This window comes from Erpetoichthys calabaricus, chromosome 2 (assembly GCF_900747795.2).
Source record: "Erpetoichthys calabaricus chromosome 2, fErpCal1.3, whole genome shotgun sequence".
Lineage (NCBI taxonomy): Eukaryota > Metazoa > Chordata > Cladistia > Polypteriformes > Polypteridae > Erpetoichthys > Erpetoichthys calabaricus.
Genome location: NC_041395.2, coordinates 73,134,125 through 73,156,815, shown reverse-complemented (window position 1 = coordinate 73,156,815; position 22,691 = coordinate 73,134,125). Strand labels below are relative to the sequence as shown.

Sequence of the window (22,691 nt, the reverse complement as noted above, 5' to 3'; positions counted from 1 at the left end):
TTTTTCTTCTGGTGTTTGGATTTGTCTTGCATTTTACAGTTCATGGAGTAACACGTTTACTGGATAGGAGACAAATCAACAGTGTTAAATGAGACCGGAAACTTTGCTTTATAATGAAGGGCAACATCAGAATCTAGATAACTGATGTCCTGCACAGTGTCAAACAGTGCAGAAAAGAAAAAGCAGTGATGAAGAATAACCATCTCAGGCGTAATTTCTTACTTATCTGAAAAACAAAATGCCTACCTGTCAGACATTGGAACCACCATTACATCTAATCCACTTCCAGCAGTATTTGGAATATTACTTGACAGTATTGTAGAGTGAAAAATTTGTTGTGATATTTTTTTGTTCCCTTGGTTACCTTATTGTTTTTCAATTTGGAAAGCGTCAACCCACCCAGTACAAGACCATGGGTAAGGAAGTCCTGTTATTTTTAAAATTAGAAAAACATCCAATTTTCCATTCCAGTGCATCTTTAGAATTTGGCATGAATTTCTTAATATTATCCTTAACTGAGCAATAAGGCCTGTTAAACTTTCAGATTATTTGGTTCTCGGAGTGACAACTACATATTAGGTTAGCTGATCTAACAGTTCATCAGATGGATTGGAAGCTGAATTTGATATGAAATATAGTACTACTTATTGTATCGTACATATTATAATCCATCCATTTTCCAACCCGCTGAATCCAAAACACAGGGTCACGGGGGTCTGCTGGAGCCAATCCCAGCCAACACAGGGCACAAGGCAGGAACCAATCCCGGGCAGGGTGCCAACCCACCGCAGGACACACACAAACACACCAAGCACACACTAGGGCCAATTTAGAATCGCCAATCCACCTAATCTGCATGTCTTTGGACTGTGGGAGGAAACCAGAGCGCCCGGAGGAAACCCACTCAGACACGGGGAGAACATGCAAACCCCACGCAGGGAGGACCCGGGAAGCGAACCCAGGTCCCCCAACTGCAAGGCAGCAGCGCTACCCACTGCGCCACCGTGCCGCCCACATATTATAATATGATCCTATAAAACAGATAAAGGGGAAAAAAAGTAGTTTCTTCTATAGCTAGTATGTTCCTAACTACACAAATATGTATTGCTTATGTGTGAGTTTGTTACTGTTCAAGTCTCCAAATCTCCTTCAGAGATGTTTCTTGTAATGGAAAATACCTGAAACCAAGCCGCCAGCCTCCTTCTGTTTTTAGGAGTTAATGGATCTAATGGCAGAACTATATACACACCCATACTGTGTGTCACTTATTTCCAGAACTCGATCGGACTAGAGCATAACAGTTTTAAATTTGGGTAGATCTGATATTGTATGTTTCTTAGTTGCTCAATCAGAATTAAAGTTACCCTCTGAATCATAAAGCAGCAACTGCATGCAAAATTCCTTCTTTGTTGTTCACAAACATGTGAAAAATTCTGTCATCATCTTTAAGCCTTATTACAGCAGTTCTATGTTGTGATCCTGGAGTCCCCAGCACTAAAGAGTTCCAGAGCACACTTCCAATAATGGCCACTAGAGGGAGATATCACCATCAAACTCCAGCTAGTAATAAGGGAAGGCATTGCATCTTTATAAAATAAAAGATTTATTCTTCACAAAAAGGATTCCAGTCACAATGAAGCTCCATGGAGCACACAGGCAAAACAGAATATCCTGTAATAAAGGCAATCCTAAAGTCAAGCAAATTCCCAATACAGAATCCAAATAGAGGGGTCAGAAAAACAACAAAAGGGTCAAAATTCCAAACTATACAAAGGGCACAAAGCACAGATAACTCACTGACTTCAAAGCGCATTCACAATGAGCTGCCAGGAGCTGTGGAAGACCCTCCAGATTTATTGGGGCGAGGGCAGTTCCTGGCAGTGATTGGTAGGTGGCTCTGCCTCTTGGGGGACCACTCACACAGCACATGGAACATAACAAAGGCATCATTATATATAATGATAAACTAAAAAAATAAAAATGGCACACATAATCAACATAAAAAGAATCATAAATTAACAAAAGAGACATAAAACATGAATCTGAGCCACGGTCAGGGGAAGAACCCTGGCTGAGACATGACAGTCAAATTGTATGTCTTTGTGAATACATACAGTCCCTACTTTAAGATGTTAAAGTTTATCGGTCGAAGGTGAAAACCTGTCCTAGAAAATTTGGATAGAAAGATAAAAATGTGATCATACGAGGTCCAGATTCTTTTGACACTTCATGAAAAACATTACCAGTCTTTTTTACATTCAGGAAACGTTTCAGTGATACTGGTCCCAACCAACTCTTGAATGTGGTTTAGGGGGGCTAATGTTAAATTAAACCCCAGCTCACACTGTTTATCTGTTTATCACTTGAAAGTAGGCAAACATATCTAAGGGATTCACTTCGGCCTTCCGAAGCGATGGCCATGCTCCAGTATTAATTGTGATGTCACACATATCTACCAAATCCCATAAACAGTTTAAATGTTACTGAGTGCAGTTTACTTCTAATCGCCATGCAATGACAAGCAGAAAAGAGGATGCTAACGGCAGCATGTGAGATTTAATCATCGCTGTTTTCGGAGAACTGCAAGCAACTTTCAAGGGAAGTCATGGGCTAAATGTTTACTGTATATGGAAGGTGGCTGAACCTGGGAAAACTTGCACATGTAAGAGTAAAGAAAAGACATTAATGGTCTATATGTGATGGGTGTCTGAATTCCAGACAGTGACCTGGCGTAAATTTGAGACCAGGCCCCATTAGCGGTGCAGCACCAGCACTAACCATTGAGTCTCCATGCCAGTTACACTTTTCCACAATGTCAGGTCCAGAAGCCTGCATTTTTGCCTATTTTATTCATAGAAATTCAAGCATCTTCTTGCTCATGGATTATAAAGGTTTAATGTAAGATAAACTAGTACAGGAATCACACAGCAAAAGGCAAAACAATTTAATAAAATGAAAAAATCTCTCTCTTATAAAAAAAATCTTGGAAGGAGACGAGACATGGTTTTCTCAAAGAGACACTTTCACGTCTCACAAGACAAGTCTTTGTGCCAAAAGATTTAACCACACCCGGTGCCGGAAATAAAAGACAAAGAGTGGATGACAAAGTTGAACATCGTAAAGAGTTCAAAAACGTTGGCATGGTACACATGCAGAGCAGGTTAGAGATAATGGAAGTACGAAAATTTGAAAGTCTCAAAAAAAGGATACTAAAGATCGCATTAGTGCAAACAAATAGAAATTATTACTCTGTGAAATAACGGAACAGTGAAAAGAGATTGAATATATTGTTCAGATTTAAACTTTAAGTATGGGACTTGCAGATCATCTAATATGTGTTGCTATCAGGGAAAAAAAAGTAGTGTTTCTTACCAATGAAGAGGTGTATCCACGAGAATTAAAAGATTTGTTGTTTGGTGAAAGTTAAATCCCACGAGAGAAAATTTCAACCCCAGCGAGACAAGAGCTTATGCAAAGAGATTTGAAAAAGTCCTGCCCACATAACCACACACACGGTTCAATCATTTCTCATTTGTGTGAATGCTATTGTCAGACACATTTCTTGGAGACAGACAGAAATGATATTCACTCAATACTTTGTGTTGTCACAATGTAATTCCAAACACGGAATCAAAATTCAATGCGATATTGATGAAAAGGTAAAAGTGAAAAGAGATCAAATATATGGACATAGTTGATATGACAGAAGTATGTACAGTAGATATTGTTTGGCTTTAAACTTTACATCGGAGACTTGTAGATTTTGTAATTCGTGTTGCCATCAGGAAAAAGTAGTTTTTCTTCCCAATGAAGAGGCCTATCCGTGAGAATTAAAAGTTTTGTTGTTTGGTGAAAGTGAAATCCACATACGTGAGAAGTTGGTGGTTGGCAAGCGAAGCGAGCAGGGGGCAAAGCCCCCTAGTAACTTAAAAAGTCAAACAGAAGGATAAAGTGGAAAAACAGTTGTTTAATATAAATTGTTTTTAAACACATTTCACATGCTAAAGATCTGTGCTGGTATCTGGAAGGTTGCCGGTTCACATACATATTTTTGGTTGTTTTATTATGGATGAAAATACTTTCGTAAATGATGTGTTAGAAATAAAATGACTTACTGATTGAGAAATTGGTTTGAACAAACACCTGCTGTTATGAACTGATGCCTTATTTTACTTTCTGGCTCTGTCTAGTATTTTACACATAAAATATATGTGTAAGGTTTTAAAATCCAAAGAATTCATTACTTGTGCTTATTTTTAACAATGTAATTACCAAGTAATTGCCTTCTCCTGCATTGCCATTTTGTTTGTTTTTTTTATAAGCTCCACCATTTTCTGGTCCCATTGCCATGTTGTGAAGGCTGTTTGCTAGGTAATGTGTTCCAGAAGGTATGACGTATGACGTCATCAATGTGACCATATTTAAGCCGGCTCTGCACTGGAACACTTCTTTCACCCCAAACATTTGTCATTCCTTTCTTTGCTGTTTTAGAAAGTCTGGTTTCAATCGTAATGTTTGACTAAAATTAAAGACTAATGTATTGGCCCTGGTTACAAGTGAATCCCTTGGTTCTCAACTTGCCGCTCAGTTATTTGACTACAATTATTGTTAAACGTACTGAGCCTTGGTTCTTAGGTTTCTGACGTTTATTTTTGACTTTTTTGCCATTTTGCCTATGATTAATCTCCTGATTCTAGTTTCCATTATTACTGCTGGCCTCCCTCCCTGTTCAGTTACTGTACCTGCAAGGCAGCCACAGGGGGTGCCCAGGACTGATTTTGAGATCCACTGGTTTAATTGCTGCTCTAAGAGGCAGCTCACACATTGGCAAAGTAGTTAGCACTGCTACCTCACACAGTTGTAGATTTCAGATTCCAGCCTTGTCACTGTTACACATTCTCCTTGTAGCTACACAAGGAGTACCACCGTTTTCCTGACACATCACAATACAGTCTGTAGATTTTAGTTTGATGTGTGACTCTGAACTGCTCCAATGTGTGTGAATTTGACACACTTATAGTAAATGTGCACTTCAATGGATCACCTCCCTGCGCCGGGTTGGTTTCTACCTTGCACATTTTGCTTCAGGGATAAGCTCCAGCTCTCCATGGCCCTGAACAGAACTCAAAAGATTTCAGGCTCTGAGAACATCACTGAACAATTGGAATGGAAAGAGTACATCAGGTAGCTGATTTGTGTTTTCTTGTATTTAAAATGAAGTTGTGTAGTTTAATACATTCTTATTTATCATGGTGGTGAAAAGTGGCAAGATGTTGCCTGTTGGCTGGACATCCATCCATCCATTTTCCAACCCGCTGAATCCGAACACAGGGTCACGGGGGTCTGCTGGAGCCAATCCCAGCCAACACAGGGCACAAGGCAGGGAACCAATCCTGGGCAGGGTGCCAACCCACCGCAGGACACACACAAACACACCCACCACACACTAGGGCCAATTTAGAATCGCCAATCCACCTAACCAGCATGTCCTTGGACTGTGGGAGGAAACCGGAGCGCCTGGAGGAAACCCACGCAGACACGGGGAGAACATGCAAACTCCACGCAGGGAGGACCCGGGAAGCGAACCCAGGTCCCCAGATCTCCCAACTGCGAGGCAGCGCTACCCACTGCGCCACCGTGCCGCCCTGGCTGGACATGCAAGATATATATAAAAATATATATACCGTATATAAAACCCGTTAAAGTGATCATAAAATCAGACCCTGATTTATACGCCTTTCAAAAATGCGACACTTTTTTTTTTTTTTTTTTTTTTTTACATCTTCTTGCCTCCTCAAATCTCGCACCAGTTTCTCAGACACATCAAATTTGGTTGCAGCAGCACAGTTACCAATTTCTTTCGGCACTTCAGCGACTTTTAATTTAAAACCAGCTTCATATTTTCTTCTGAACAAATGGTCCATCGTAGATAAGGGATGCTCTTACGATAAAAGTGTATGAGAGTGTGAGATACAAAAAACACAAAACAGTGCAAACATTGCTTAAGAATACAATAGTTCAGGTATTACCATGTGGTCACGTGGGCACAGTACAGAGTAAGTGATGTGTGTAACCGTGTACCCTAATTATGTATTGGCACCCCCAATTAGCTCTGGTTCTGCCATGAGACAATGGTGTCAATATGGCCCATTGCTCCCCTTAATAATAATAAAATAATAATTCATTACATTTATATAGCGCTTTTCTCAGTATACAATGAATTCACTTAATGGATGAATGGGGTGGGATTATGATTTTATACTCTGACTGCCCTTTTCTAGTCCCTGGTAATGAGTTAGGAATCCATTAATATTTTTGATGCGTCATTTTATTTAGTTTCATTTTATTAATTATTTCTGGGCTATATTTGTTTATATAGAGTGTAATATTTTTGTGACATTATGTTGTCACCACTTGCCCATTTTTCTGTGGGTGCCATCCTTTTGTGTATTACTTTTTTATGGTTTTCACCACATCATCACATTGCTACTATAAAAGGCAGCAGCACACTTGAATTGTGGATCAAAATATAGGAAAGACCTCATGAAAGACTTGTTCGAGAGCAAAGAATTTATTTTTAGGTTTTGACTATGATTTTCAGGTAATGTCCTGATTTAGGCCAATAGTTACTACTGTTTCCTATGCTTCGACTTCTGCTTGTTTACTGACAATCCTTGTCTGATGTCCCCTATAAACCAAACATGAAACCTCTGCCACTCAGTTCCCTGAAGTCCATCTAAACCTGCTACAGTCCAATGCAAACCTAACGGTGGGAAATAATAGTTTAGAGCAACATCTGTGGTGTTTTAGAAGCAATGCATTTTGTTATGCACGTTCAAAACGGTTCAAAATACATTTTTAAAAATTCAAAAGTTTAAAATGCAAAATAAGTAAATAAAAATAAATTCTGATTATTGTCCTCCGTGCATTAATAATATATCTCAATGAACAATATGATATCAATTTTTCTCCTAACTCTGGCCTTGATGCAGGTTTGCACTGTGGCATGACACTATCTCAATCTATATGCAGTTACCAGCTCATTTATTCACACCCCCTTAAGGATTTCATATAAAAAGGATTACATTTTATACTGTTAAAAATTGGATAGCAGTCTGCACCAAACTCACCACTGATAGGACAGTGCCTACTCCCATAAATGAATGAGTTCGAAAATGTTCTAAGAGATGTATGTATATAGTACAAAATGTAATGTTGGTCCTGTATGCATCATATCCATTGAAAATATTGTAGGAATTATGATATAAGTTACCGTTAGGAAAAAGAAGGGTTGGGAGAGAGATCCTGCCCCAAGTGGAGGAGTTCAAGAGTGTTGGCTCTGAGGCTAGGGATCTGCACTGGCAATCGGAAGGTTGCTGGTTCGAATCCCGTAAATGCCAATAGGGACTCTGCTCTGTTGGACCCTTGAGCACGGCCCTTAACCTGCAATTGCTGAGCGCTTTGAGTAGTGAGAAAAGCGCTATATAAATGCAAAGAATTTATTTATCTCGAGGTCTTGTTCACGAGTGAGGGAAGAATAGAGTGTGAGATTGACAGGTGGATTGGTGCGGCGTCCACAGTGATGTGGGCGCTGCATCAGTCTGTTGTGGTGAAAAAGGAGCTGATCTGTAAGTCAAAGCTCCCAATTTACCAGTCGATTTATGTTCCTACCCTCACCTATGGTCATGAGCTACGGGTAGTGACCGAAAGAATCATGAATACAAGCGGCTGAAATGAGTTTCCTCCGCAGGGTGTCTGGGCTTTCCCTTAAAGACAGGGTGAGAAGCTCAGTCACCCGGGAGGAGCTCAGAGTAGAGCCGCTGCTCCTCCGCATTGAGAGGAGTCAGATGAGGTGGCAGGCATCTGATCAGGATGCCTCCTGGATGCCTCCCTGGTGAGGTGTTCCGGGCACGTCTAACCGGGAGGAGGCCCCGGGGAATACCCAGGACACGCTGGAGGGACTATGTCTCACGGCTGGCCTGGGAACGACTCGGGATTCCCCCGGAAGAGCTAGAAGAAGAGGCTGGAGAGAGGGAAGTCTGGGCATCTCTGCTCAAGCTGCTGCCCCCACGACCCAATCTCGGATAAGCGGATGAGGATGATAATGATGATGATGATAGGAAAAAGAAATGCTTTAGTTTGACAAAAGGACTAAATTTACATTCACGTTATTAGAATGTAATAAAAGGTGTCATTTTGCTTGGCTTTTCTCTAAATTCAGAATGGCTAACATGGTACAACAGCGCAGTACTACATTCACGTTATTAAAATGTATAACAGAAACTTCATTGGTCTGACTTGAAGTGCAAAGCTGTTATTTTGATTCATTATTTGTTCTTTTCTGAACATTGAAGAAATGTCCAATTAACCCTTGTACCAAACCAGCACATTTCTTTTCCGGATTGCAGGTATCCGGCAATACCGTAGCAGCACAAGGCACCAGGCAGGAACCAACCCTGGATAAGGCGCTGGTCTACTGCAGGACAAGGGCCCACACACAAGCACACTCAAGAGTTGTTTCTAGGCCTATTGTGCATAGCTGTGTGATTTGGGTGAAAAACTGGAATACTTGGTTAAAATCCCAGACATGTGTGCAGAAAATGAGGGTGACTGGGCCAGCATTCAAACCCAGACCTCTGGAGCTGTGAGATAGAAGAAGTATTGCATCACTGTGCCTTTTTGAAATCTCTTTGAATTCTTTAAATTTACCCAAACAAACAAACAAAAAAAAAACTTAGAAGCAATATTTGGGAATAAATTGTTTAAGGTTAACTGCTGTGCTCGCCTTTAAAAACCACATAACTGAATAATGTGACAAAATATATAAACTACTTTAAAAAAACAAGGTGAGAGACAACTGCTTCCATAACTGTGTATCACTGTGTGTGTGTACTCTCTAGGCGATCAAGTGGACCAGTTTCATCTGAAGTCTCCTTCACTTAAAAACCAAGAATAGCCTTTTACAAATATGTCAACCCTGCGGAAGTCACCTTATGTAGCCCCGATAAAAGACCAACTGCAGGTACCTGAAACGATGAGGAAACATAATGTAACTGTTTGGGAAGTCTTGTTAACATCCACTGTGTCTGACATCTTCTCAAAATGTAAGTAATCTGTTTACAAAACCTTTTATTCTTATTTTTGATATGTACTGTAGAATTAAATTGATGTCTTTTTATGTTGACATTTTTCACATATTTTTAATCTGCCATTCTGCAATCAATTGATTTGAGATTTAAGGTTAAAATTGTCAATTTTTGTATGTGAAAGATTTTGAATATAACTAAGTATAGGTAAATATATTATAATATATTATATTATTAAAATTTAATATACAGTATATCTCTTCCAAATTTTTTATGACGTTAGGTTACAATAAAAACACAGTCATATTAAAATGTATTTGCATAAGAACAACACAAACTGTACTTAATTTGCACTTTCATGGACCCTTAAGAAATGTTCAAGGTTACGGAACGTTGAAGCCTTTCCTGGCCTGAGGAAAACAGTTTACTACACCAGTCAGATTCTTTTATTCATCATTCGTTTTCTGTGTCTCCATATTCCAACTGGAGCCCATCCTAACTGTAAAGCAGTGCCTAGTCCTGGGTAGGATGCCAGTCTTTCTCTGGGCACACGACTTCATACTGGCCAATTTAGACACACCTGTTAAACTAACCTGCATGTTTTTAGGATACCACATGGCATTTCTCCACAGTCCATACAGAAAAATGCATTCATACCCAGTAATAGGAGAACATACAAAGTCTCCAAAGATAGTCTCTGCTATATCTGAAACCAGGTTAGTGGGGCTCTGAGACAGCACACCAGTGTGATGTGTCCTCCATCTCAATTATTAATAATAGAAAGCAGTAACATGCTTTTAATGTATTGAATGTTACTTTCAAAATTTTGTCTTTGATAATTCCTGGGTATAACATTCTCCTGGGAGTAACAAACAAGACCATAATTTATTTCTTGTCTTTGTGCTTTTCTCTTTTTATTTTATGTTCATTTCTCTTTCTTAATTAAAACTATCAATATAAGCATGTATGTGTGAATGAAGCTTACCTGACATTTGTTGTGAGTACTCTGGATGTGCTGATGACCATGGCCTGCTTCTGACAGGGGCTTTCTTCTCAGTGGTCTTTTTCCTGACATTGCTAAAGAGATTCCATAGACTGTTTTTGCCCTTTGCGTTCTTCTTCATGTCTTGTGGCTCATTAACTTGGAGGGCAGAAAATTCATTTAGTCTTTTTTGCTGTGAAAATGACAAATCGTTTCTAGAATATCTGGATGACCCTCCAGTGAGTGAAACCTTCTTAAATAACACAGACATGTCTTCCTTCAGTTTAGTGTTTTTTGAAACATCTACATCATCTTTTTCTTCTGTGTCTATCTGAAGTGAAAATGGGCTTATTGTGTTTTTGCCCTGTGCCACATTAAGTTCTGAATGCGTATCTCTATGAAAATTGGAGACAACCACTGGCTTTGGAATCGGTGTCATTGTCTCAGGCTGATTATTTAAATGAAGTTGTGAGCTCAGTGTGCACGAGTTCTTTAACAGCTGCTCTGTTTTAGAGTCTTCTTTCCCTTTGCTGGAATTAAGTCCTCCATCAGAGTGAGAATGAGTCACACTGTCAGTTTTTTCACTGGCATCCAAAGAAAACATCTTCTTGGAGGCATTCAATGTTTTCCTAAATGCATTAATCAAAAAATGGAAAGGAGATGGAGTGGGATCAAGGTTGCTGGAACAATTTGAGTTTTCCTGCATTTCTGGATGACTGTGGTAGCTATGAGGTAAGCTAGCAGTGGAATCACTTCCGGAAGAACCTAAATCATTTTTCTGGGCATCACAGTGTTCAGTTTTTGTTCTTTCATTTTGTGCATGTCTTCCACGTTCTTTTGAATCCTCTGTGGCTAACAGCTCCCAGTCCAGTAAGGATGCCTTTACATTGGGAGGAAGCACAAGTTTTCTCTTTGGGGACTTGTTCATGGTGTCATCTATGTCTTCTTGACCATTCTCATTATCACTGTATGTGCCACTCGCAACTACAGTTTGTAAGGAATCAGAAGATGGAAATAATTTTGCACTGTCAAGTACTTGTGTGGCTGAAGTGGGCAAATCAGACTCTGGTGTGAGGTCATAGATGTGTACTCCCCCTGACTTTGGTGTAAGGGGAGGGCTGGCCACCAGCTGAGAGGGATTCTGATGAGGAGAACTCTGGGAAGGCTGCAATGAGAATGTTTAATGGTCACACAGCTTTGTTTGTAAGCTTTCTGTTCTTTAAATTGCACATGTGCTTTGAAAAAGGATCACATCCCACAGATGTCTACATAATTAAAGTCAATGGGCATGTGGGGAAAATGCTTTTTCCAAAAATTCAAAATAGTGATATGTACAGAATGATATGTATTTAAAGCACTTCAGATGAGATAGATAGATAGATAGATAGATAGATAGATAGATAGATAGATAGATAGATAGATAGATAGATAGATAGATAGATAGATAGATAGATAGATAGATAGATAGATAGATAGATAGATAGATAGGAACAGTTAAGCATTTCTGAAATAAAGATTTTGCTGGCAAGTGAGAGTCTTTAGAAAATAAACAGTAAATATGAAAACAACTGTGCGTGTGAACTATGGTCTTTATGAATATGTATGACAGATCCACATTCTACATTCATCTTTTATCGGATATTTTAAACACTTTTGATGTCACTTCTGCTCCATTCATCATTGACTTGCCAATACATATCACTGCATGGTCCACCAATTCTTGGCCCACTTTTGGTAATATTATACATTTTCTTACCTGTCTTTTAGATTGTGTAGTCACAGTAGATAACAAAAAATTAAAGGATTACTATTGACAAACTGGAAAGGAAACATTACTCAGACTTGCAGTGAGTGTCTACAATTGAGAGAAGGCTTCTGTTTGTGTGATAAGGTCACAACCAGAGCAAAATGGTATTAACACTCTTCTTGACAAAAATAAAGTAACACCAAAAAATATGGATAAAACTAAACCTTAAATGATATTTTCGCAATTGTTTAGGTCAGCGTTTCTCAACCTTTAAGTATTTGCGACCCGAGTTTTCATAACAGTTTTAATTGCGCCCCCCTCACGTTTTTTTGAAACCCTAATAAAATGTATTCCTATATTTTTTGCTGCCGATACACCTCTACAAGTTTAAAACTTTCCTACAAATAGTAAAATTACGCCACATCTGGCAACATTCGCGCCCCTTTTTTTGTTACTTTTAGGTGTGCCCCACAGTTTGAGAACCGCTGGTTTAGGTGAAGGTTATTTCTTCATGGTATATATTAATTTGCCACATGAAACTGCTTTCTAAAGTGAACCATATTTTGTATATTTTAAAAAAATAACTAGCATGCTCTTGGGTTTTATAATGGACCTAAAGGGTACCAGGGTTGCAATGTGAACAAAAAGCCTTAAAACGTACTGAATATATCCACTTCAAAGTAGCATAGATGCAAAGATTTTGATTTAAGATAATGTGCCTTCAACATTTCTGATGCATGCTTGTGACAACAAAACTAAACTGGAAAAAATAAATTTTATCACAAATTCCTGGTGCCATGTTCTTGAGTTAAGCATGTGTTTCTTGCTTGCTTGTCTGCCTGCACCAGGCACCGTGAGTGGATTTTTGACACAGTTATCCTTATTTTGCTTCTGCAGTTCTGTCACTTCACTGTTTATGTTCTGCCATGGTTTATAACACCAGACAGATGCGTGATCAAATTATACAGTTATTTTTTTCCTAGACAGCGCTGTTATTTGCCTGTTACATTCTGTGTTGTTATTTTACATACCCTGTACATAAAGATTCATGGCAAGTGGCAGTGTAGTGGTGTATAACAATAAATCTGAGCTGAACTGATTACACTACATTGTATTTTTAATAAATAATAGATTTTGACAGCGCTAAGTATCCTGCCAGTTGCACTTTTTGTGGTGTGTTGTGTGAATGCATAATAAAAAAAATGAAAAAGACAGTGTGTGAGGAAACAGTCTGAACCAGCGCAAACCAGATATCTAATTTTTTAAAACATGATGAGTCACTCTTGCAAAATTTTTGAGTGAGGAAACTCACTGACTCTCACTCATACCAGTCAATCCATAAATACATGGGGAGCACATGCAAAGTTCATGCAGAACCTGGTGCCATGAGGTAGGAATGCCAGCTCTGTGATACAACTATGCCAAAGCATCTGTACTAATTTTGCTAAACATCAGTCTGATTAAAACTAAATGTATGCCTGTAATGCCTATTGATTGCATGCTATGTGTGTGCTCCATTCTTCAGTCACTAGGCCACTGTCGCACAAGTGTGTGTGTGTGATAATACCTATAGCAGGCAATATCTTTAAGAAGTAACGCAATAAAGCTTCTGTATAGTGAAAGAATTTGAGCGCTCGCATGTGTGACATTTTAGTTATCACTGTCTAGCGCTCTACAGAGCATAGACAGCAATTCACATCAGGGCATCAACATTTAATAAAGTCAGTTTGACTGTTTTCTGGATAGCAGGCAATCTAATAAAAGACTGTTTTGCCTTTTTCAAGATGCCATTTTTGATGTCAATTCATCCTCTTCTGCATACCAACCAAGTTGTACGCTGTAAACAATGCTTTATAGGAGGTCAACCGTGCTACAGTTCCATGTCATGGAGGAGAAGCCGGAGGTGGGTTGTGTGTGCTCACCCCTCTTCAAAGCCAGGCCAGTGCACACCTGATATAACATACACTTCATGTTTAATCAATATTTAATATAGCACCTTCCAGCACAAACCATTAAGGATATACAGTAATACATGACGCAGCTATATCCATCTCAAGTCATGGTGCGTCTCTGGTGTAAGTATGTGCCACAGATGAGCAGTAGCACTGAACTCTGCAGGTAGGGCACGCAAAACGGATATTAATACAATTGCAATTTGAGAATTCTCATGAAGGACAACACTGGTCCTTACAGACTGTTAAAAGGACTCAGCTTCTCAGCCGAGAGACCCTGTCACTACACATTTTATAATGGCACATTGAAGATCCTGGAAAACCAATGGAAGACTGGCTGTTTAAGTCTGTGGCAACAAACATGAACTGCTACAGGATTCTGAAGTTTTGACGTTAGGATCTTATTGAGAACACCCTAAGTTTAGAAATGACCCCAGTCCCAAATATATGGCCACTTCCTATCAATGTTTCTTGTGCATGGTGCTTAGGATGCAGCAGGTAGCAGATCTCTGGAAGGCAGAAAGACTGGCCAGCAGAAGGTAAGAGACAAGAATGAAAGAAAGGCAAGAAGTGCAAAAATAGGAAACACTGAGGTGAAGCAGCCTACCTTTCATTCACTGAGAACAGCTAGCAGAGGGAGTAGAGGAGTTTATTATTTTGTATGAGAGTTTATTCTCCTCCCCTATTTGTGTTCTACAAATAAATATTTCGATGTGGAAAAATAGATAGATAGATAGATAGATAGATAGATAGATAGATAGATAGATAGATAGATAGATAGATAGATAGATAGATAGATAGATAGATAGATAGATAGATAGATAGATAGATAGATAGATAGATAGATACTTTATTGCTGCAGCAAGGAATTTGTTAGGTATGATGGGTGAGGAAGACCACTCCTTCCAAAACATATGCATCAGGGCAGCATGGTGCAGTAGGGATCAGTGTTGCTGCCTCATAATCCAGGACTGTTGGCTGCCTTGCATGTTCTTCTCGTGTCCTTGTGGGTTTCCACCATACACATCAGTTTCCCCTCACATCCTAAACAAGTGCCTGTTAGGTTAGTTTGACCCAGTATGCCTGCAATGGACTGTTACTCCTACATGCGTGGTCTTGCCTTGCATGCCAGGCTGTCATAGTTGGTTCTAGGCACTGCAACCCTGAATTCAATTATACTAATTCTGGAAATGGTTGGTTAAGTGGATTACAGAGTTCATACTCATGATTTTGTAAAGAGTGACCAAAATCTCTCAAGTCCATCAGGAACAAACAGCTTGTAAAAGTAGCACATATTCTACAAAAAATCAGTGTAACTTAAGTTAAAGTACTGTTCAGAGTAAAGGTTGGTTCTTTAGTTGTTTGACAGAACAATGGATAGAGGATGCATGAAAAACACCCAGCAGACCACAGCTTCTGAGGTATACCCCAGCTCAATATGTAAATACTGTACATGAATCCACTTTATGAAACTGTTATTTCTAGTGCAGGATTATGGGAGCTATAGCCTATCCAAGTGACATTATGGATAAGAGGGCAGGAACCAACTCTGGACAGAAAGTCAATCCAGCTCATAGTTCATTCAGTGAGTGTAGTGTATCTAATCAGCCTAACTTATTTTGGGAGGGAACCATTGATGGAAGCATTTTTGGCACATGATGGGGGAACATGCAAGTATCACACAGAATGTGTATAGTCAAGGAATCAAAATATGAGGCAGCAACACTGTAATAGCTGGGCCATCCTTAACATAGAAAAGGACCCATTGATCCCAGATGGGTAAACTGGTGATGTTTCTGGATTAAGATTAAAAGTAAATCTTGACATTTACATTTTTTTGGTTAGCTATGCTGCCTGTAAGCCATTTAAAGAATATGTTGTTCAAAACACAAGATTACACATCAAGGCATTTTGTAGTATGATAACTTTCACTTTTTTGAATTTGTATGACATTTCCACAGTCAGAATATCTCAGAGGTGTAAAAAACTTTGAATTTAAACCTCAGTCTACCGTAACTTTTCTTATCTCTCTGGACATTATAAAAGTGACATAGCTGCTCACATCTCTTTTTGTAAATGATTTATCTGCAATGCGTTTCTAAAATGTCATCATACCTGCAGGTCTTCTGGTGGGTCCTCCACAAGCTGATCCTTCTTCTTATACATCATTATTGGAAGAGCTTGTGTTTAGATATTCAAAAACAGAAAGTATTAGATTTATGTTGGACACTACTTTCGCAAATGAAATTCTTGAAACATAATCTTACAACGCATGACGCATAAATCAGTTCAGACAGGCCCTTCAGACATTCTGTGGAGCACTTCAACTTTCAAGTAGGCCCTGTAAGAGGTTTAAGCTCACCACAATAATCAGGACATCTCACTTTTAAACATCTGAGTACCTAACTTCTTTATACTCCTTTTAGTCTTGATTGGCTCAGAAATTACACAGCTTAAAAACTCTCGAACCAGAGTCTATCGATTCCAGATAATGAATTTCAAAAGGCCTGCTGGAAAATTTTGAACTCGTTAATTGAAAAATACCGCATTCTTTGATTTGTTGCCATAGAAGGAAATGCGTTTGCCAAAGAATGTTTACGACTGATATGAAAGGCCTCTGTTTGGAAAGATGGAGGCTTCTCTGTGGAGAGAGCATTAGCGCCCTCTAGTGGATCAACAATTTGTTATGCAGGATAAATCCATCAATTGTAAAACAACGTAGTGCAGCCATTAAAACGTCCACAAATAATAAATGTATTTCTTGCATTCATTTTAAATATAAGAAAAAAGGTTGAGGCCACCTCAAATGTCAGACCTGCATAAAGAAACAAGTTTGGAAAATTGCTACAGTTTGTAACTGATGGCACTTGGGTTTCTGCAATATTATTGACACTATTCAAGAAGCTACTTAGAATGATTGGCTTTTGGCAGTCTGAAAACAAATATCCTTTAATGAGTACCTCTCACGAAGAGCAAAGGAGGATTTATTACGTTTTAAGACCAGACTCAAGAAGAAAAGTGTGTCTGGCTTTCAAGGACTGACATTTTTCCCATTCATTCTGCTGTGTGTGCTTCAAGGTAACTTTTTTGTCCTCCTTTGTACTATTGTTTAGTGACATGAAAATTACAAGGGAAGGGTCTTGGCAGAATTCTGGGCACATTTGTGTTAAACCTGTCAGCTCCTGAAAGCTGCTGACCAGCGAGGACTGATCCAGCTCACTTGGTCCTAAAGACATTCAGGTCACCTTGCTAATACCTGGCAGAATACTCACTATTGCGGATTCTCTTCCTCCATCGTGTCACTGGTGATAATGTAATGGAACTGGAAGCTTTGGGGGGCAGTATAACTAGAAATAAAAAAAAACAAAAACAATTGATAACTATTTGAGCTTAACTTATAATTCTTATACCATTCTTAAACCCACTTAATTCAGTTCTGTGTTCAGTGGGGGACCAAAGCCTATCCTGGTAGCACTTGAAGCCCTGCAGGAAGCAACCCTGGACAAGAAGCCAGTCTATTACAGGGTCCAGTCACCCCCACTCATACATTACCTGTTTGGAATCACCAGTTTAGCTAACCTGTAAATCTTTTAGGATGTTGGAGCAAAACCAGAATAGCCATAGGAGACCACACAGGTAAGGGGAGAACATGCACACTTTACAAAAACAACGACCAGGCATGTTAAATTAAAAGACTTACATTTTTTTACATTTACTTTTACATAATTCAGGGAGGCACAGTTGAACAAGTATAAGTAATGCAATGGCAAAAAGTATATTCATTTGTACATTGAGCAAGCATACAGTGCAGCAGTTAGGCATTGGACATTAAACCTCCAAGTTCTCAGCTCCCACCTGTGCCTCAATGTGTGACCCTAAGCAAGTCACTTAACCTGCCCGAATTCCAATTTTAAATAAACATGTCAACAACTGTAACATTCCCAGATTATGTAAATTCCCCTGGATAAAGGTGTCAGCCAAATTTACAGTAACAATATATATGGAGAACTAAAAGGAAAAATATGGCGTAAGAGAGCATTCTTTTAATAGTCAGAGATGTGGTCTCTCAGCAAAATCCAGTGTATAACAGACTTTACTCTGTGATTAAGGCACATATTTAATCACATTTGACATTATAGCCACTTGGCGGTGACAGGACACTGTATATGGAGTACTTAACAGAAATATTTGTAATATTCTCAAATATTCCAATCCAGAGTTGTGAGGGCAGCATCATGCACATGGCAGGAACCACTTCAGGAAAGGATGCCAGTCCATCATATTCTGGGCATATTGCATATCTGCATCTTATTTAGTGCAGTTTCAGTGGCATCCACAAGGAGGCAGCATTGCAGACAAAAATAGGGCAACCTCAGACCCATCCATCCACCCACCCATCATCTAAACCTGGTAAACAATGTTCTTAGGTCATGGGGAACAGGAGCCTATCCTAGCAGCATCAGGCCAAACTAATTCTGGAAAAGGGTCCCAGTCCATTGGGGGGCATACTCCTACACACACCCACACTGACTTATAGTGGTCCAGTTTAGAGCAACCAACTAACTTAGTATGTGCATTGTTAAGATGGGGGGAGAAAATGGGTGCACCTACACTGTCATGGGGAGAATGTGCAAACTCCACAGAGCAAATAAGAAGCTGACCATTCTGCTGAAGCTTTATATGATCTTCAGACACTCACTTAATCTGCCTGTGGTCCGACTATTATATACTCAATGTAGATTTCTACTATTAATGTGCCTTGGAAGGGTGTTCACTAAAGAAAGTGGCTATATGTAGGAAAAGCAGTTTGTGCATCTTTCTTCATACTTTAATAATTTCTTTATTTTCTGATTTTTCATATTTATGATGTTTTTGACAGTGCCTTGCAGTAGCTCTTGCTTTGTAATTTACACTCTCTCAGTAGATGATCAATGCCTGTTTTTAATGTACACTAGCTTTTTTCTACAGTCATCTGTCTCATGCATCAGGGTCCATGCAAAACTACACTGCGGTGATATTCAGATATACAGTATATGCATCTAGATAAGTACTCATGTTCATGCAAGTGCCCGTTGCTCAAATGACAACCATGTATGTTTATAAAGGTTAAGGTTGCATTTTTTTGGAGGTGGGGCATCTATATTAGCTATCTATATTATAATCAACCACTTCGACTGACAAAATCAGGTTGGAATACTTCACATTTCATCTGAATTGTTTGCTTTTTCTTTTAAATCATGCACTTACAAGTAGCGCTTTTAAGTATTTTTTTAAGTGTGCGGAGCAGAACAGATTGTTGAGTGTCTGTGGGTGTGTCCACAATGTTTAAGGCTTTACCTTAATTGCAATTTTCAACATATTTTGTGATTTTCAAGTCAAGTTTTGACCTTTTGGGTTTGTTTTGTTTGTTTTTTTATAGCATTTCTCCAGTGCCATTTTGAATTTTGTTTTTGATCATAGGTGCCACCATTCTGTGCATTGTTTTTGTTATCAAGTGACAACTGCAAATCATGGATGGGATGTCAAGAACTCAACACTATTTAAGGTTAGTGTCATGCTATCTTGTCCACCCAAGAAAATTCCATGCTGGATAAATAAGGAGATAAAAAAAGCTGTAAAGGAAAAAAAAACAACTGAATAAGGCATATAAGACAAACAACACCAGTGCTAACAAGGCATATGAGGGCATGTGAGCAACAAGTAAGGATATTAGAGAAGTTAAAAGGCATTTGGAGAGAAATATTGAAGTTTGGGTGAAAGATGACCGAAAGAGATTTTTTCAATATTTTAGTAGTAAAGAATAGTCAAGGTGAAGAATATAGGAATAGTAAAGAGGGATTAAAATATAGAATATAAATTATAAAATATAATAGAGTCAAGGATCAAATGGTGGAAGTTGAAAAAGGAAGACTGCAAGGTTGAGTTTAGGGAGGAGCTGAGACAGGCACTGGGTGGCAGTGAAGAGTTACCAGACAGCTGGGCAACTACAGCAGAAGTAGTAAGAGTGACAGCAAGAAGGGTGCTTGGCGTGACATCTGGACAAAGGAAAGAGGAAAAGGAAACCTGGTGGTGGAATGAGGAAATACAGGAGAGTATACAGAAGAAGAGGATGGCAAAGAAGAAGTGGTAGTCAGAGAGATGCAGAAAGTAGACAAGAGTACAAGGAGATAAGGCGCAAGGTGAAGAGAGACGTTGGCGAAAACTACAGAAAAGGCGTATGATGAATTGTATGAGAGGTTCGACACTAAGGAGGGAGAAAAGGACCTGTACCGATTGGCTAGACAGAGGGACTGAGCTGGGAAAGATGTGCAGCAGGTTAGGATGATAAAAGATAAAGATGGAAACGTACTCACAAGTGAGGAGGGTGTGTTGAGCAGATGGAAAGAGTAATTTGAAAGGCTGATGAATGAAGACAATGAGAGAGGGAGAAGGTTGGATAATATGGAGATAGTAAATCAGGAAGTGCAATGGATTAGCAAGGAGGAAGTAAGGACAGCTATGAAAAGGATGAAGAATGGAAAAGCCATTGGTCCAGAGGACATACCTGTGGAAGCATGGAGGTGTTTAGGAGAGATGGCAGTGGAGTTTTTAACCAGATTGTTTAATGGAATCTTGGAAAGTGAGAGGATGCCTGAGGAGTGGAGATGAAGTGTACTGGTGCCAATATTTAAGAATAAAGGGGATGTTCAGGACTGTAGTAACTAGAGTTGATGAGCAATTGCATGAAGTTATGGGAAAGAGTAGTGGAGGCTAGGTTAAGAAGTGAGGTGATGATTAGTGAGCAGCAGTATGGTTTCATGATAGGAAACAGCACCACAAATGTGATGTTTGCTCTGAGGTTGTTTATGGAGAAGTATAGAGAAGGCCAGAAGGAGCTGCATTGCGTCTTTGTGGACCTGGAGAAAGCATATGACAGCGTGCCTCAAGAGGAGTTGTGGTATTGTATGAAGAAGTCGGGAGTGGCAGAGAAGTACATAAGAGTTGTACAGGATATGTATGAGGGAAATGTGACAGAGGTGAGGTCTGTGGTAGGAGTGATGGAAGAATTTAAGGTGGAGGTGGATTACATCAGGGATCGGCTCTGAGCCCTTTCTTATTTGCAGTGGTGATGGACAGGTTGACAGACAAGATTTCACAGGAGTCCCCATGGACTATGATGTTTGCTGATGACACTGTGATCTGTAGCGGCAGTAGGGAGCAGGTTGAGGAGACCCTGGAGAGGTGGAGATATGCTCTAGAGAGGAGAGGAATGAAGGTCAGTAGGAAGAAGACGGAATACATGTGTGTAAATAAGAGGGAGGTCAGTGGAATGGTGAGGATGCAAGGAGTAGAGTTGGTGAAGGTGGATGAATTTACATACTTGGGATCGACAGTACAGAGTAATGGGGATTGTGGAAGAGAGGTGAAAAAGAGAGTGCAGGCAGGGTGGAATGGATGGAGAAGAGTGTTAGGAGTAACTTGTGACAGATGGGTGTCAGCAAGAGTGAAAGAGAAGGTCCACAGGACGGTAGTGAGACCAGCTATGTTATATGGGTTGGAGACGGTGGCACTGACCAGAAAGCAGGAGACAGAGCTGGAGGTGGCAGAGTTAAACATTTGCACTGGGTGTGACCAATGATATTTTCATGACGAAAACGAGAACTAGAACTAAAAATATTGTTTTTCATTTTACAAGAACGAGAACTGAAATTAAGGCAAACAGAGAAACTAAAACTAAATAAAAATAAAAATTAGTGATGTGTGAACGAACTAAAACGAGAACGAAAATTGAGTAAAATGAAAAAAATAGCGATAGCATTTTTGTTCAATCCGGTTCAGTCGTGCAGACGGGTTGTTTGTAGGTCGCCCTGAGCATTCAGTTATGTTGCGCTGTTTACTATTCGGTGACGTATGGTGCTGTGGCTCTGCAGGTGGATAGTATTGGGATCTTGTACCTTAGGCTTACTATAGTCACGTGGCACAACTTCCGTAAAAGGCCGTTTGTTTGTTGCGCACATTTGGTTCGTCAGCTTGAAGCAGTAAGCACATGTGGGTGACGATGGAGAGTTTTGCACAAGTGTTTTGTGGGTAGAAAGTGAAAAAGTAACGTGTGGAAATACTTTAATTACAGCGCAGATGATAATAAAAGCAAATGTAGCGTGCGAGAAGAAGAAAAGAGTCTCGGAGTTTCAGTGCAGGGCCAGCTGGATCAGTGCTTAGTGGAAGTCTGGCAATTCTCTGGTACCATAACTGCACTTCATACAGGGACATGTGGTCACACCTGTCATCATGAAAAGTAAAAAAAAAAAAAAATAATAACATAAAATAAATTTGTCCACTGGGGTGTATGATTCTAATAATTATTATCATTTTTATAATCAAAATCACTGAATTTGCGCATTTCTTGATCAAATACAGAGGAGAAGCAAGGTACGGCAGCGATGAGACGAGCCTCATCTCAGACAGCGCTATCCCTCAAAGCTGGGTTGATGTGTGTAATTGGCACGTGCCTGTTGCTGTCTTTCTGTATGTCGCCAATATAATGTTTGCACATGCATTTATTATACACCTGACTTTCCACAGTCTGGCTAATATCTTTAATGAATGTGTGTGACATATTTAGTCTTGCTGATAGGACATAAAACCGCAGTGAAAAGGCACAAGTTGAGACAGAGAATACTGTGCCTCACTGAAGCCCAACAGGTGCTTGTTGCTACTGTTCTACACAGAGACTCTCGGCGCCAATAACTAATATCAGAAAGTCAAGTGCACTGCAGCGGTCCATTTATTTTTTATTTCGACTGACTGCCAAAATGGAAGATTAAGACTTTTAAAACTAAAGGAAAATAAGGAGGACTTTTACAAAAAAGTGACGGAGATTTTCGTGGAGAAGGATAGGCGCATGGACATTTACAAATAAAGGTAAGACCAGAAACGGTTTTCAA

The 22,691-nt window shown here is 39.5% G+C and overlaps 1 protein-coding gene and 1 long non-coding RNA gene across 10 annotated transcripts in view; one reads left to right on the top strand and one right to left on the bottom strand.

The window, feature by feature from the left end:
- LOC114645970 (F-actin-monooxygenase MICAL2-like) overlaps positions 1 to 22,691 on the bottom strand; it is a 353,538-nt gene that overhangs the window by 80,232 nt on the left and 250,615 nt on the right. For 8 of the 9 annotated variants that reach the window (XM_051922735.1, XM_051922734.1, XM_051922737.1 and 5 more), the window contains 3 exons: positions 17,040 to 17,114; positions 15,883 to 15,947; positions 10,072 to 11,233 (listed from right to left, as the gene is read on the bottom strand). In XM_051922735.1, the coding sequence (XP_051778695.1) occupies positions 10,072 to 11,233; positions 15,883 to 15,947; positions 17,040 to 17,114 (1,302 nt within the window). The remainder of the gene's footprint in view (positions 1 to 10,071; positions 11,234 to 15,882; positions 15,948 to 17,039; positions 17,115 to 22,691) is intronic. The other variant, XR_007934100.1, reaches the window with a different exon arrangement.
- LOC127526679 (uncharacterized) overlaps positions 8,288 to 22,691 on the top strand; it is a 29,172-nt gene continuing 14,768 nt past the window's right edge. The window contains exons 1-2 of the long non-coding RNA XR_007934110.1: positions 8,288 to 8,589; positions 8,901 to 9,104. This is a non-coding gene — a long non-coding RNA (uncharacterized LOC127526679). The remainder of the gene's footprint in view (positions 8,590 to 8,900; positions 9,105 to 22,691) is intronic.